We start from the raw sequence: 15028 nt of genomic DNA, 5'->3' as shown, positions 1-15028 counted from the left end.
TTGGTCTTCTCATGAGGTTAAGTGAGGTGTCTATTTTAGGGTAAGACCGTATAAGTAGTCTGACCCTGGCTATATGTCAGGAAGATTTTGGGCACCACATGGCAGGACCGAGTCTCAAACAAAGATGTGCTCTCCCAAAACCCACATTCCCAGCATGATCGCAATGCTTGGTCATGTCCACAGAATGGATGAGGGCAGAATCCCCAAGGATGTGCTCTGTGGGGAGCTGGCTTCAGGCACCAGGCCCAATGGCAGACCAACTCTTGTGTAATAAAGATGTATTCGGATGTGACATGAAGACTGGCGACAGTAACTCCGCCATGAGGGAATCCCTTGCAGATGACCTCAGACTGCCTGGAGACAGACGGTCAAGGTTGTGTATCCACAGCAGCGACCAGAGGAGGAATGACGGCCGGGAGGAGCGCAGAGAGAAGAAACGCCCTGGTGCATCTGCAGCAGCACAACCAGATGTCTTCAGCTGCCCCAGCTGCAACAAAACATGTCTCTCCCGTATCTGTCTCTACAGCCACAGCAGGCGTTGGAACTCTTCAACTGTTTGACTTCACCCCTGATACTACACTCTTCCATTGTCTCTTGAGACAGATGGATGCCAACAAATGAAAAGGTCTCTTCCCCAAGGCCTCTGAAGTATAAGATTCCCGCCCGCCACTCCCTGCTGATATTGCTATTGTGTTATTCTGTTTCATTATGGGTGTTTTGTGTCGTTTTATTAATATTTTAAGTCAAGTTTCTTGTTCTGCTGTTGCATATACTATATTTTAGTTAGCTGCCCTGAGCTCCTTTTAGGCGAATGCATGGGGTGTGTGTCTGTGTGTGTGATAGACGTGTTTATATATCCTCCCCACCGGATCAATTTAATGAAAGGGAGGGAGGAAAATGCATTAACTCAATAGGATCAACACCTTATAGCAAATGCTTACCACTGGATCCCTCCTTGGTTCGTTGGGTTTAAAGGCCTCATATCTTTGGCCTTTGGGGAAGATGAGGCACACAGCAAAGTGGCTAATGTTTTATTTTAAAAATAGGATCCAAATTAAAATAGTCAATGCCAGTTCTGTACAAGCTCAGGAGTACCATGTACCTTGACTCATGAGGGTGTGTCTGTGCATGGGGTGTGTGTGTGTGCGTTTGCTGTCCCAGGTCAGCCAGCAAAACGTATCAGGCTGGCCTTGGTTGGGTTGAAACAGCATTGAGGGATCTCCAGCCTGCATACCTCAGGGCCATGCCAGACTACCCCATTGGACCCAAGAGGTCATTTCAGCCAAGCCAGGGCAGCCTGCCCCTACACTTGGCATCATATATAATCTCAAGTGTGGGGCAGTTTAAAATGCAGTTGGGCTGAAAGGGTGGGGGTTTGCAGGCCCTTCTGGTCAGCGGAGCCTGCAAAGCCCCGTGCAAAGGGCTGTGTAAGGGGCTTTGAAACTGCAAGCAGCCTTAAGAAGCTAAGAAGGACCCTGCTGGAGTCATCTAGTCCAGCATCCTCACATTGGCCAACCAAGATGCCTGCGGAAAGTCTGCAAGCAGGACGTGTGCCCTCTGCAGGCTTTCTTGCGCGACTTGATTCACATAGGTTGGGGGGTATAAAATCCCCAACAGGATCCCCCACCCCTTACACTCATGGGTGGAGGGAGGAGTGCGTTGCTTTTGGTTAACTCCGTCGCGGGGCCATCCAATTTGGACGTTCATTAGTGCGGTTGAAAGGATTGCAGTGAAAACTGTGATACAAAAGATTATGCACCAGCCAGATTGCTCTGCATTATTTTAAATTGCAGACTGTGTCCTTATTCTTTATTAAGAGTAAAGTAACTTTAAGCAGTCTGAGGTTATCGGGAGATAATCACGTCCCCAGGGTCTTTATGGCACTTTGAAACGTAAAGATTGTGATTACTCTGTGATTGCTATGCTGCTTATTATTCTTTACTGCTTAATAATGGGACCATAATATTGTTTTTGGATATAGCTAGCTGAAAACCACTCTCCCAGTTTTAATCATGTAAATGGTTACCGTTTTTACAAATGCAAAAGGTTTTTTTTTTTTTTTTGGCCATTGTTTGAACTGAGTGGCATAGTGGTGAGTTCACATTGTAGTCTTCCTTCTCTTTCCAGGAAGGATTTAAAAGAAGCTACAAAAACATGTGGTCCAAAATGACTTTTCCAAAAGGTTGTATGAATTTTCCTTCTGCTTGCTCCCCAATTTCTCTTATAGCAAACCCACCCTGGCGGATTTATATTTTCCCACCCAAGATAGCAGGATTCATCAGCTGGAACTTAAATACTTAAAGTCTTCCAAAACTGCATCCTTAAACTGTGGTCCTGACATTCTTTGGCCTGACCTGCTTCTCCTTCATTTCTTGCTACAATTTGTGCACCCAGATGTTGACCCAGTGTATGTGGCAGCTGTGAAAAAGATAAAAGTCTATGCTTGGGTTCAGTACGAAAGGAAAACTGCTGATAACCGTAATGGCAGTATACAAATCTATGGTGCGACCGTGTTTGGAATGCTGTGTGCAGTTCCGTTTGCCTTGCCTCAGAAATGATATTGTGGAGTTGGGAAAGCTTCAGAAACAGGCAGCCAAAATGTTCCAGAGGACGGAGCGACTCTCCTATGAGGTTTCTCCCTCTCTCGTAACACTAGAACTTGTGGGCGTCCGACAAAGCCGATGTTGGGGTTCAGGACAAAGAAAGATGAAGTACTCCTTCATGTAAGCACATAGTTAAACTATGGAATCTTCTCCAGGAGGTAGTGATGGCCACCAACTTGGATGTCTTCAGAAGAGGATTAGTAATGGCTGCTAAACCCTGATGACTATGTTCTCTACCTGCTGTTGGAGGCAACATGCCTCTGAATACCATTTGCTGGGAATCACAGGTGGACAGTGTCTGGTGCTGAGCCAAAACTATTGGTTCATCTAGCTCTACAGTGGCTCTCCTGATTGAAGCGCAGAGTGTTTGAGGACCGGGACATTCACAGGGAAACCAAAACGCTTGTTTGATGGTGTTCCTGCTTGGCAGGGGGTTGGACTGGATGGCCCTTGTGGTCTCTTCCAACTCTATGATTCTATGAAAGCTATTGTACTACCAGCCTTACCGTATGCTTGTGAAACATAGACAACTGGGAAACACTGGCCTGCAAGCGCTCCAGTTGGAGAACAGCCTTTACCTAAGGTGTCATGGGCTTTGAAGACATTTGAACTAAGGACAAGAGGGAGAAATGCACTAAGAGGAAGGCACATTTGGCAAACCCTCACCGTGATCAACTCCTGCCCGGAAACTTATGTTCCCACTGTGGAAAGAATGTGGATCCAGAATTGGCCTCCACAGTCACTTACGGACTCAATTTTAAAACCATGTTTATGGAAGATAATCTTACTCGGCTATGAGTGGTTGCCGAAGAAGAAGAAGAAGAAGAAGAAGAAGAAGAAGAAGACAGTGGCCAGCAGAGGCTGTCTGGGATTTCAATCAAGGTTCTAAGGTTCTCCACTAGCCCTACCTGCCGCATAGCTGTCAACCCTCCCTGCTGTTCCCCACTGTTCCCCAATGCTATAATAAGGGAATTTCCCGCAAAAAAAGGGAAATGTTGACAGCTATGCTACCTGGAGATGCCAGGCGTTCAACTTGGGACCTTCTGCATGCAAGGCAGAAGATGCTGGATCACACAAGAACGGTCCTTCCATACTGCCGTGGAATCAGATTCTCAACCTTTTCTCTTTTCCTAAACTTTGCCCTTTATATTACCACTCTTTAAAAAAAAGGCACTGACAGCTGAACAATATGACCAGAAATACGTTATTTATAAAGCTAGTGTGAATTATGTTTAATGGCCTCCATTTTAAAGCAAGCCATTTGCTTCTCTCCCTCCTTCCCCCCCCCCCCGCCTTTTTCCAAAGTCTGTTTTCATTAGTGGAATATAAAATGTTAATAATACCTTTATACTGTAGTGCTCAGGAGCAACATTTATCTTCCATGTTCTTTATGGAATCCTGCTAGCAAGCTCTCACTCGTATCATAAATAGAATTTGTTCCACGAAATAAAAAAAAATGTATTGTTTTCTTTGTTAGAAGATGCTGCTAAATTGGCTGTATGTTTGATAATCACATCTCAAGCTGATTATTCTGCTAATAGCCTTAAGATATTATTATTTTTTAAAAAAATAAAAATAAGTGCATCACTATAGTCCTAATACTAGTATTTTTTTTGGAAAAAAAATCCCTTCTTGTTTCTGCAAAGTCTGAATGAGATTTTCAGAATTGAATAATAATTTGATCCGTTAATCTTTTGAAGCCAGTAATTTTATTTTCCCTTCTTTGCAGTCTCCAAGGCTCACAAATGAATAGAGCTTCATTACTGGAGCCCTGCGTTTAATAACCATTATCCATTATCTTGTAATTAAGACTCCCTGTAACGAATCATGAGGACAATGCAAAAATACATAGTACATTTCTTTAATGAACTGGAAAATGTTCATCTTGTTCTATTTAGTAATGAGTTGCTGAATAGTCGTTAAATCCACTGGAGAATGGAGCGAGATGGATTTTGAAGACTATCTTTGAGTTTGTGGTTAATCTATTAGAATTAAAATTTCATCTTCTATTTTTATCAACAGCCGATTAGAAGGCCTTCTGTTTGACCAAATTGATTAGGGGACCCTATACAAGGGCAGATGTTGTTTAATGAAAGTTTTTAATGGAACTGTACCATAGAGGTTTCTAATTACCAGACTTATAAAAGCTTTGACTTACCTTACCCTGCAAGGAGGAGGGGTGGTGGTGGAAGTATTGTGTGCTAAAGGGCTTAAACGCCACAATTAAATGAAATACAGGGAAAAGTAGGAGTTGGTGCGAGGAAGTTTGGCTTACTTGTCTGAAGAAGAGGTCAGCAACTAAAGAGAGAGCTCAATGAGAGGCAGTAGTTTGGTGGTAGATGGCACCCAACTGAAGGCTGTTAGTTTGACCTTCCCTTCATTCGCTGCCAGCCAGCATGGCCAATGGTCAGGGATGATGGTAGCCCAAAACATCTGGAGGGAATGCTTCTTTTAAGTGGAGGCACCAAATATTGAATCTCGGGTCTTCTGCATGCAGAAGGTGTCCTTCACCACTGAGCCAGAGTCTCATGCGGACCTTTGGAATAGGTTGACCTAGTAATAGATCCAGTGTGGTGTAGTGGTTAAGAGCGGTAGACTTGTAATCTGGTGAACCGGGTTCACGTCTCCGCTCCTCCACATGCAGCTGCTGGGTGACCTTGGGCTAGTCACACTTCTTTGAAGTCTCTCAGCCCCACTCACCTCACAGAGTGTTTGTTGTGGGGGAGGAAGGGAAAGGAGAATGTTAGCCGCTTTGAGACTCCTTAGGGTAGTGAAAAGTGGGATTTCAAATCCAAACTCCTCTTCTTCTTCTTCTTAATAAGGCAGCCTCCTATGTTCTTCTTTTGAAACTCATTTCTGACACTGTGTCGTTATGCTACCCAAGAAAGAAATACTGGGGGGAAAATTGGCAGGAACCCAAAGGTTTTCAGAATTAAAAATTTAAAAAGTGTTTAGGAAAATATACTGAAATTGGGATTGGGAACCCAAAAAACAGCCCTGAAGGATTGCCAGGGGCCGGGGTGGAATGGAGTATCCTGAAAAAGGTGTGCCTGGCTTGGCTGGGATCTTGAACAGGAGCACTCCACAGTGAACCATTTAAGGACGTAAGGCAAGTCTGCTGGACGAGACCAGTGGCCCATCTAGCCCAGCATCCTGTTCTCACAGTGGCTAACCAGATGCCTGTGGGAAACCCACAAGCAGGACTGAGCACAGAAACATTCTCCCCTCCCTGTTCCTACTTCTTTCTTTTCCTAGTTTGTTAAGGTGTTACATTCATATAACGAATGTAAAGCTTATTATACACAGAGTTCTCGCTTTCTGAACACAGTGCGTTCCCAGGAAATTGTTTGTTAGGTCGGCGTTTGCACAATGAGCTGACAATTTCCACCATTTTCTATGGGGACATTTCTAATCTGTGGTCTCCCACCATGGTTTCATCTGAAAAATGGCTGCAGACAACCAGCAAAAGAGAGAAAATCGATTTGTCCAATCTCCCCTGCTCTCTGATTCGTCTGGCCTCTCTCCCTGTTCCCTCTCTCTGTGGTTCCTGCCCGAAAATGGCTGCTGTCAACCAGCTAACAAGTAAGGAAGTGGGCAAACTCCGGCTGTTCAGATATCTGAATAATCTGTGTGAGCAGCAAGGTTTGGGCGTAATGCTTTATGTTTGGATAACTGAATTTTCAGCTAACGAGCATTCTGATAGCGGGATCTGCACATACTAAGAACCAGAATGATAATTTTGCTGACACATCTGTTTATTATTATTTTTTATTCTCACCCTTGCAGGTTCTGATTTTATCAAGACTTCTACAGGAAAAGAAACAGTTAATGCTACCTTTCCCGTTGGGCTCGTCATGGTGAGAGCTATTAGAGACTTTTTCTGGAAAACTGGCTATAAGGTAACTTCATACCATTTCCGTCTTTTCATTGTAGACTGCGTTCTTGAAAGCAATGTGGGTGTGATGCGCAGGCTTTGGACCATGGGTGGGGAATTATTGTAATTATTATAATTAATTATTATACTAATATTATTATAATTATTATTATTGTTGCCACCCATCTGACTGGGTTGCCCCAGCCACTCTGGGCGTCTTCCAGCAATAAGCACAGCAAAACATCAAACATGAAAAGCTTCCCAGTGGCCCTCCAGACTTTGCTGGACTCCAAGTCCCATGAGCCCAAACCAGCATGGCTAGCAGTTAGGAATTATGAGAGTTGTGATCCAGCAATAAATATTTAGAAGGCCACAGGTTCCTCTATCCGTGCTTTAGGGCCTCTGAACTGCCAGACTTATTTATTAACTACATTTTCATCCTGCCACTCTACCAAGGTGCGGCATAAACCGTTTCTCCCCATTCCTGCCCTCCCATTTTTTCCCTCATGACAACCCTGTAAGCAAGGTTAGACTGAAAGATGGTGACTAGACCCTGGTCACGCAAGTGAGCTTCCTGGCAGAGTGGGGGATTTGAACTGGTGTCTCCTCAGTCCTAGCCTGATACTCTAGCCCAGTGTTTCTCAAACTTGGGTCCCCAGCTGTTGTTGGACTACAACTCCCATCATCCCGGACCACTGGTTGTGCTAGCCAGGGATGATGGGAGTTGTAGTCCAGCAACAGCTGGGGACCCAAGTTTGAGCTACGCTCCTCTACGTTATACACCGCACCACACTGACCGTCTGTGACGCAGAGCTGTAGAACTTTCTCCTTATGAACAGAAGCCCAGAGACAGACAGAGGCTTCAAACGGAATAGGAAGCTTAGTTTGTCTGAGGACCTTTTATCTCAGAAGAATGAGAAGCAAATATCTCCAATCTTGTATTCTAATAGCAAACTCATTCTCTTGACTTACGTAGCCAAAGCAGCACCATGTGGCCACAAGGGGGTGGTATGAGTAGCTTTCGGAGAACCCAGAGGCTTGCAGAAGTACAAATACATTTGGAGGAAAAATACTACCAACAATGAAGGTTGCGAACCCTGAAAACACCCCAGTGAGGACTGAGTGTGCTTGGTGGCCACTGAATGCTCACTGACTGATGGGAAGGAAAAGTGGGAAGGAGCGGGGATGGAATGGGAAATAGCACAATTGCAGAATGTGTAGATAAGCACCCTATGCAGCAACATTTTGTGGCTGGTACTGCTTGTTTCCTACTCATGTGTATATCCTGTCCAATGCTGCCTAGTATTTGTTGAGACTGGTAGCATAGAAGGCATAGAGTTTGGCAGTGGGTATAACCTGGCTGTGTCATTTTGTACTTCTTCCTTTCTGATTCTCGCAATCTCTTCACTAGGGACATCACACCCCATTCCTTCAGCCTTTTATTGAATGGTCACTGCTCTGAGTTTCACTCAAACATGTTTTGGGGTGGTGGTGGAAAAATGTCCGCTCAATTCTCCAAACAGTCAGCCTGGTGACCACCTTGATATCTGGCAATGTTGTCACTGGGTTTGAGGGAATCTCTGTGCAATATGTCCTCAGTGTGCCCTGCTCTTGGAACAGGCCTACGTCCTCCCCAGTGCTGCCGAGGGAGAGGGTGTAGCAAACTCTTCCTTGATCCTGTCGCTGTGCTCTTACTTGGAGAAATAGCAGGTGAACAGGCTGGGGCAGCCAAGAGGTGGAGCAGAAGGGGCAGGGGCCTCCAAATGTATGCCTTTGGGCAGTTTTTTCTCGTTGAGCAATGGCCTCAGCAGTGCAGAAGCGATGCTTCATTGGTACCCTGGACAGCTCCATGCAGGGCTCAGTAGCGAGCAGAGCAGGAATGTTGTATCAGCAGCAGTCACCCGTCTGACCGAACCTCAAATAAGAGGAGCAGCTCTGCCTCGAGTCGAATCCTTGGTCTCCTCCCCTGAAGATGGGAAATGTGACCCCAGGGTCATGACCCAGCCCTTCTGCTTGCGGATGGACCTCATCACGTGCCGATAATGCCGACTCCTGCTGCCACCAGCATCGGCATATGAACACACACCTGGCTCCTTTGACAGATACCCTCCCTAACCATTGTGTAAGCTGGTGAATCCTCTGGCTTTAAGTAATGATACTTGGGCAGCTCATAGAAGGTGCCATCTTTTGTTTTGTGCTGCTGTGGCAACTATTGTGTATTGTCTCAAGGCTCTGTGGTAATTTGGTGGTGGCAGCACATGTAATTTGGTCCTTTGCTTTGCCTCCGTGGAGGTTTTGCATGTCATTAAAATAACTGTTTAATTTATCGTTCATTTAAGCAGACTTTATGATGTGTGTATGTGTGTGTGTTTTTTTAAAGTTCTATTCACCAAAAGTGTGTGGTGCGTGCACCTGCTCAGGAAATAATAATAAAAAAATTAGATGTAAACTGAGTTTATATCCTTTTTATTAAACGAAGACAATTTTATCACTGACGAGAGATTTCTAAATGGTTTCCTTAACAAACCAATTTGGCTGCCGTACAGATGCTTTTCCAACAAGGCGTTGGCCAATAAAAACAGGTTAATGTAGAAATTAAACTTCTTCCGAGGACAGAAGCGGGTTGCAGGGTAACATTTATTGAATGATAAGCTGCGGCGGTGATATGAAAAGTGTGCAGCATAATGGGAAATAATCTTTTCCTGTCATTATTGAAGGACACACACAAATTGGTTTTTCTGTTGGGAAATCCCCCAGTCCAGAGAAACTTATTACTTTTAATAATATAAGGTGACGAGAAAAAATTCTCAAGGAGATGAACTTATTAAACAAAATAATGAAATGCTGTGAAACAGCAGGGGGAAAGTAGCCCGACTTTTTCAGCTCTTGAATGAAACATTTATTATATATAGATATATATGTGTGTGTGTGGTGCATTCTGGCAGTCAGATGGATTCTGTGGAAAGTCGGCAAACAGAATGAGAGACAGGATAGTAATAGGTAGCTTTGGGTGAAAATAAATGTAATTATGTGGGAGGAACATGAATGTTTTAACTAAAAGAAACCAAACCCAAGATGGCAGCCAGAATCCAGAGGGTTGCAGAAACAGCTACCGTTTGTGTCTTGGTGTTTCTGAGGCCCACTTCTCTGCACATTCCTGAAAGTTGTGGGAACATGAGGAGGAGCCTCCTGTAAATTATATGAAAGTGCCTGACACAGAGTGAGACCATTGGTCCATCTAGCTCAGTGCATACACTGATTTGCAGCAACTCTGGGGATTGAACCTGGAACCTTGTGCATGTAAGACAGATGTTTGCCCACTGAGCCTATCGCCTTCCCCTTGAGGAAAGGTCATGGAGAGGAGCTGTGTTTGTGGAAAAGTGTTTCTTTTTAAATATAGCCATACCTTGGATCCCAAACGCCTTGTGAGATTAACATTTTCACTCCCAAATGCCGCAAACCCGGAAGTGATTGTTCTGGTTTGCAAACGTTCTTTGGAACCCGAATGTCCGTCACGTCTTCCGTGCCTTGGTTCTCGAACATTTTGGAAGTCGAACGGACTTCCGGAACGGATTCCGTTCGACTTCCAAGGTACGACTGTATATGTTATGCTTTCACAGAGCTGAATAAAACCATAGGATATAAATGCCTGAACCAAAAGGGGCTAAGTAGGGAATTCATACAGAAGAAGAAGAGGAAGAGTTTGGATTTGATACCCCGCTTTATCACTACCTGAAGGAGTCTCAAAGCGGCTAACATTCTCCTTTCCCTTCCTCCCCCACAACAAACACTCTGTGATGTGAGTGGGGCTGAGAAACTTCAAAGAAGTGTGACTAGCCCAAGGTCACCCAGCAGCTGCATGTGGAAGAGTGGAGACACAAACCCAGTTCACCAGCTTACGAGTCTACCGCTCTTAACCACTACACCACACTGGCTCTCATATAGAAGCGAGTTCCGTAGATGAGAGGCCACCACAGATGAGGCCTCATCTCTTGAGCTTAACAGCCTTCTAAATCTTACTGAGGCGCACGTAGACAGAGTCTCCATTGGGGGCAAGATAGCATCATACGGATATTGTATACAGATATGCAGATTCCTATCTAGGCCAACTTCCGGTATTTTTTAATTTCCTGTTTCCTGTTCTTCTTTCTTAAATCAAGGTTGGCTTTAAGCCTGCGGGAGGCATTCGCACCGCCAAAGACGCCCTGATCTGGCTCTCGCTGATGAAGGAAGAACTAGGAGATGAGTGGCTAAAGCCAGAACTCTTTCGCCTGGGGGCCAGCACCTTGCTGGGAGATATTGAAAGACAGGTTAGTATTCCTACTTCTTCTTTGGTGATCACTCGTAGCCGAGAAAGATTATCTTCCATGAACACGGTTTTAACAGTAAGTCCGTAAGTGACTTTGTAGGCCAATTCTGGATCCCCACGTCCTTCCACAGTGGGGACACTGGTTTCTGGGCGGGAGTTGATCACGGTGAGGGTTTGCCAAGCGTGCCTTCCTCTTGGTGCGTTTCTCCCTTTTGTCCTGAGTTCGCACGTCTTCAAAGCCCATGACACCTTTGGTAAAAGCTGTTCTCCAGTTGGAGTGCTCACAGGCCAGTGTTTCCCAGTTGTCGGTGATTATACTACTTTTTTTTAGGTTAGTATTCCTACTAATGGTGTATTATCCCCCCCCCCCAAAAAAAAACACCATGTGGTTTTGTCTTTTGCAGTACAGACTTTAAAAATTGCCCTTTGAGAACTTTCGTTTTCTTACACTGCTGCTTATAACGGAGCCTCGCTTTTTAAATTGGCGGTGTTTACCAATTAGTTCCGTTCCACCTCATTTGGGGAGGCAAGGTGGTTCTGCACAGTGGTAATATGTTCATTTTGTACCATGTTACCCATCGTATAGGAATGTAACCCATGGGTAGATCTTGCGCTGTGCGTTTGTGATGCCACAGGTTCAGTTACCACCATCTGCTTTCCAAGAGACCCCAGACAAGCCGCGTGAGTCTTAGACCCTGTTGCCATCTCCCCACCCCCCCCACCCCTTTCCCCCTCTATCCACAGCTTTATTAATTTATTTCAAGTGCTGGAAGGCTTTTAATGGAGAAGGCCGAGAGCTCGAAGGGAGAGCACTTGCGTTGCATGCAGGTGGTCCCAGCTTCAATCCCTGACATCTCCATTAAAAAAAAACCCAGGTAGCGGATGATGGAATAGCGGAAGCTGTCCAACCCAATATTGTCGACTCTGGCTGGAAGCAGCTCTCACAGATCTTAGGTCTATTCCCCACCAACCACCACCTGATCCTTTTAAATGGAGATTGGGGGGGGGGGGTGGAACCTGAACTTTTCCGCATACAAAGCCCCCACACACTTTCCAGCTAAGCAATGGGAAAGGCCTTTGCTCAACTTCCTGGAGAACCACTGCCAGTCAAAGTTGACAGCTCTAGGCTTGATGGACAAGCAGCCTGACTCATTATAGGGCACTTTCCTATTTTCCTTTTATTTTATTTTTAACAAAAATATGTTGCCAAATGTGTGTGTGGATCATAGAATTGTAGAGTTGGAAGAGACTTCAAGGATCATCCTCCTGCAGTGCAGAATTATGCAGCTGTTCCATATGGGGATTGAACCTGTAACCTTAGGCTCTATCAGCACCAAACTCTGCCCAACTAGGACCACCATCTGCACTACACATTTAAAGCAGTATCGTGCCACTTTTAAGAGCCACAACTTCCCCGAAACAATCCTGGGAAGTATTATTTTGTTAAGTGTGTTGTTAGGAGACCCCTATTCCCCCTCACAAAGCTACGATTCCCAGTGTTCCCTAGGAAGAGAGGGATTGATTTGCTAAACCATTCTGGGGATTGTAGCTCTCTGAGAGGAATAGGGTTTTTTGTAGCCACCACTGGAAGCATGTAATGTGCGAAGCGGAAGACTTCCGGGGGGCGGGAGCCCCAGCACTGACTGCGATGGCTGATCCTTCACACCCCACATGCTTTGTGTGATTTCAGGTTTGAGTAAGTGAAGTGAATCAGCCCCAAGTAGCTTTGCCACTGCTGAGTCTTGTCATATGGATGGCACAGTCACGAGGGTTGCTCTGGTGCTCTGGGAGATGGATTTGGATGTGGAAAAAATGTAAACGGGAAGGCAACAGTCACATAAAGGGGACAGGAGAGAACCTCTTGGGGAAACAGATGTATTAGGCCCAATGCAATTTTTGGAATAAATCAAGGTGGAGCAGTGGTTTCAGACCAAGCTTGAAAAATTGTTATTCACTAGTGCTTATTCCAAAATGCATTGGGCCCAATGAAAGATGGAAAATTCACCCACCCAATTTGGCAGGACCCCAAACACAAATTGCACTTTCCACATCTTTCTCCCTGGAAAGAGCCAGCGAGGTGGAGTGGCTAGACCCACTTGGCCATGAAGCCCTCCTAGGTGGTTTCAGGTAAGCCACACACTCTTGGCTTGACCTGCCTTGCAGAGTTGTCGCCATGTTAAATGAGCCCCATGTGTGCTTCTGTTCCTCGGAGAGGAGTGGCACACAAAATTTGCCAAATAAATAAAATATGGAGCAAAAAACAGGACAGAATGAGATCATCTTGTGTATTTTGTGCTCAAAGGAGATGTCTTCAGAAAACTTGGATGAAGTGCTATTTTTATCGGTGTGAGTAATTAAAAGTCTATAAATTGCATCCGCCTTCTTGTTAACCTGCCCTTGATTTGTCAGCTTTGTTACACCTGTTTAATTCCATCTTTTCCATTACTGCTCCGGTAAACTCGTTTCCTCCCCAACTGCCCTCCTCCCACTCTGCAGATTTACCACCATGTGACCGGCAGATACGCAGCTTACTATGACCTGCCTATGGCTTAGACCAGTGACTAATTCATGATACGAAAGAGAGAGAAGGAAAAAGAAGAAAAAGGGGATACACAGAAGAGGCGTAAGCAAGCAACGTCCTCGAATCCTTTCCTGCAAACAAAATGTGCTTGGGAAAGGATTAAAGGGCAAAGGGCTTCTTACTCACTTTTTCACCAAGCTGGACAAGCGCTCATGATTATAAGAGAAATTCTGGATTTTGAAGGTTTTTCCAGGTCAATTTTGCTGTGCCTCATTCACTGCAACATTAATACCAGCGGGAGGGGAGAGGGACAAAGAGATGATCAAATGATTGATTTAGTGTGAATTTTGTATTAATGAGTTTGTTTTTTTGTACTGGTGTTTCCCACCCACCCCTCTTCCCCCTTGCATAGGCTGCCTTAAGGTGGCACCGAAATAAACTATAACATGGTCTCCAATATCAGGATGGACACTGTTTCAGGCTCGTTTGAGAGCCAAATGTCTGAGACTGCCTGCCCCTTCTCTAAAGCTGGGCTGCAGGCTTCAGGTCTGTTCACAAAATAATGCAAACGGCAGGCATTAGAAAGAAGATGCTCTTATTTGCGCCCACCTGCCTCCTAAACTGAATTGCACGTGATACCTGAAAGTCTCCAGAGTCTCAGAAGCAACTTTTGATGTGTGCAGTGGGAGCCAGGGAGGTGTTGCTAGCCTAAGCAAGAACAAAAAGAGATTCATTTATACGGATCTGACTCAGCCTCAGGTCCTCCTTGGACTACAACTCCCATCGTCCTTCACCATTCGCCATGCATGCTTGGCATGATGGGAGTTGGAGTCTTAGAACATCTGGAGCGCAGCGGGTTGAGGAAGTATCCCGTGATGTGCTCAAAAACAGAGCCATGGGTGGTTGAGTTATTCTCATCTTGTGCTAGTTAGGGCTTCAACAGTTTGCCTCACCCCCCTATACAGACACAGACATGCATCTTGCAATGTATTCTTTCTTTCTTTCTTTCTCTTTCTTTCTTTCTTTCTTTCTTTCTTTCTACAGTGTGGTGTAGTGGTTAAGAGCGGTAGACTCGTAATCTGGTGAACCAGGTTCACATCCCTGCTCCTCCACATGCAGCTGCTGGGTGACCTTGGGCTAGTCACACTTCTCTGAAGTCTCTCAGCCCCACTTACCTCACAGAGTGTTTGTTGTGGGGGAAGAAGGGAAAGGAGAATGTTAGCTGCTTTGAGACTCCTTCGGGTAGTGAAAAGCGGGATATCAAATCCAAATTCTTCTTCTTCTTCTTCTTCTTCTTCTTCTTCTTCTTCTTCTTCTTCTCTCTCTCTCTCTCTCTCTCTCACTGTGTGTGTGTGTGTGTCTGTCCGGATTGCACCTGCTGTTATCTACCTTGCACATTGTACAGGGTACTCTACTTTTTTGAGATCCAGCAGGGTGCATGGCATTTGCAGGCTGCTAAAACCATAACTAAACCTTAGCCACACCCTTATGCAAAAGTCTGCAAGCACATGCCTTGGAGCTGAGGCCAGTGATTCTGGAGCACAGGTAAAGGGCTGCAGCGCTCACAACAGCAGGAGCTTACCCATTCATTGAGATATTTGGGGGGATTTTTCTGAATGAGCGATCCTGACAGGCATGCAAGCGACACAACCTGCTCTTGAGCTGGAAACGTCTCCTGCTTTCTCAGAGAGCATTGCACATACAGGAACTCAACAGAACTC

The 15028-nt window shown here is 45.2% G+C and overlaps 1 protein-coding gene across 1 annotated transcript in view; it reads left to right on the top strand.

The window, feature by feature from the left end:
• DERA (deoxyribose-phosphate aldolase) overlaps positions 1–13898 on the top strand; it is a 43221-nt gene extending 29323 nt beyond the window's left edge. Inside the window, exons 7-9 of the mRNA XM_033162441.1 lie at positions 6390–6502; positions 10638–10787; positions 13283–13898. Coding sequence (XP_033018332.1) covers positions 6390–6502; positions 10638–10787; positions 13283–13339 — 320 coding nt within the window. The 3' untranslated portion in view covers positions 13340–13898. The remainder of the gene's footprint in view (positions 1–6389; positions 6503–10637; positions 10788–13282) is intronic.
• Positions 13899–15028: the final 1130 nt, after the last annotated feature.

The sequence above is a fragment of the Lacerta agilis genome, chromosome 10 (genome assembly GCF_009819535.1).
Source record: "Lacerta agilis isolate rLacAgi1 chromosome 10, rLacAgi1.pri, whole genome shotgun sequence".
NCBI classification, from domain to species: Eukaryota; Metazoa; Chordata; class Lepidosauria; order Squamata; family Lacertidae; genus Lacerta; species Lacerta agilis.
The sequence above is the reverse complement of the archived record's forward strand: the minus strand, read 5'-3'. Positions and strand labels throughout refer to the sequence as shown.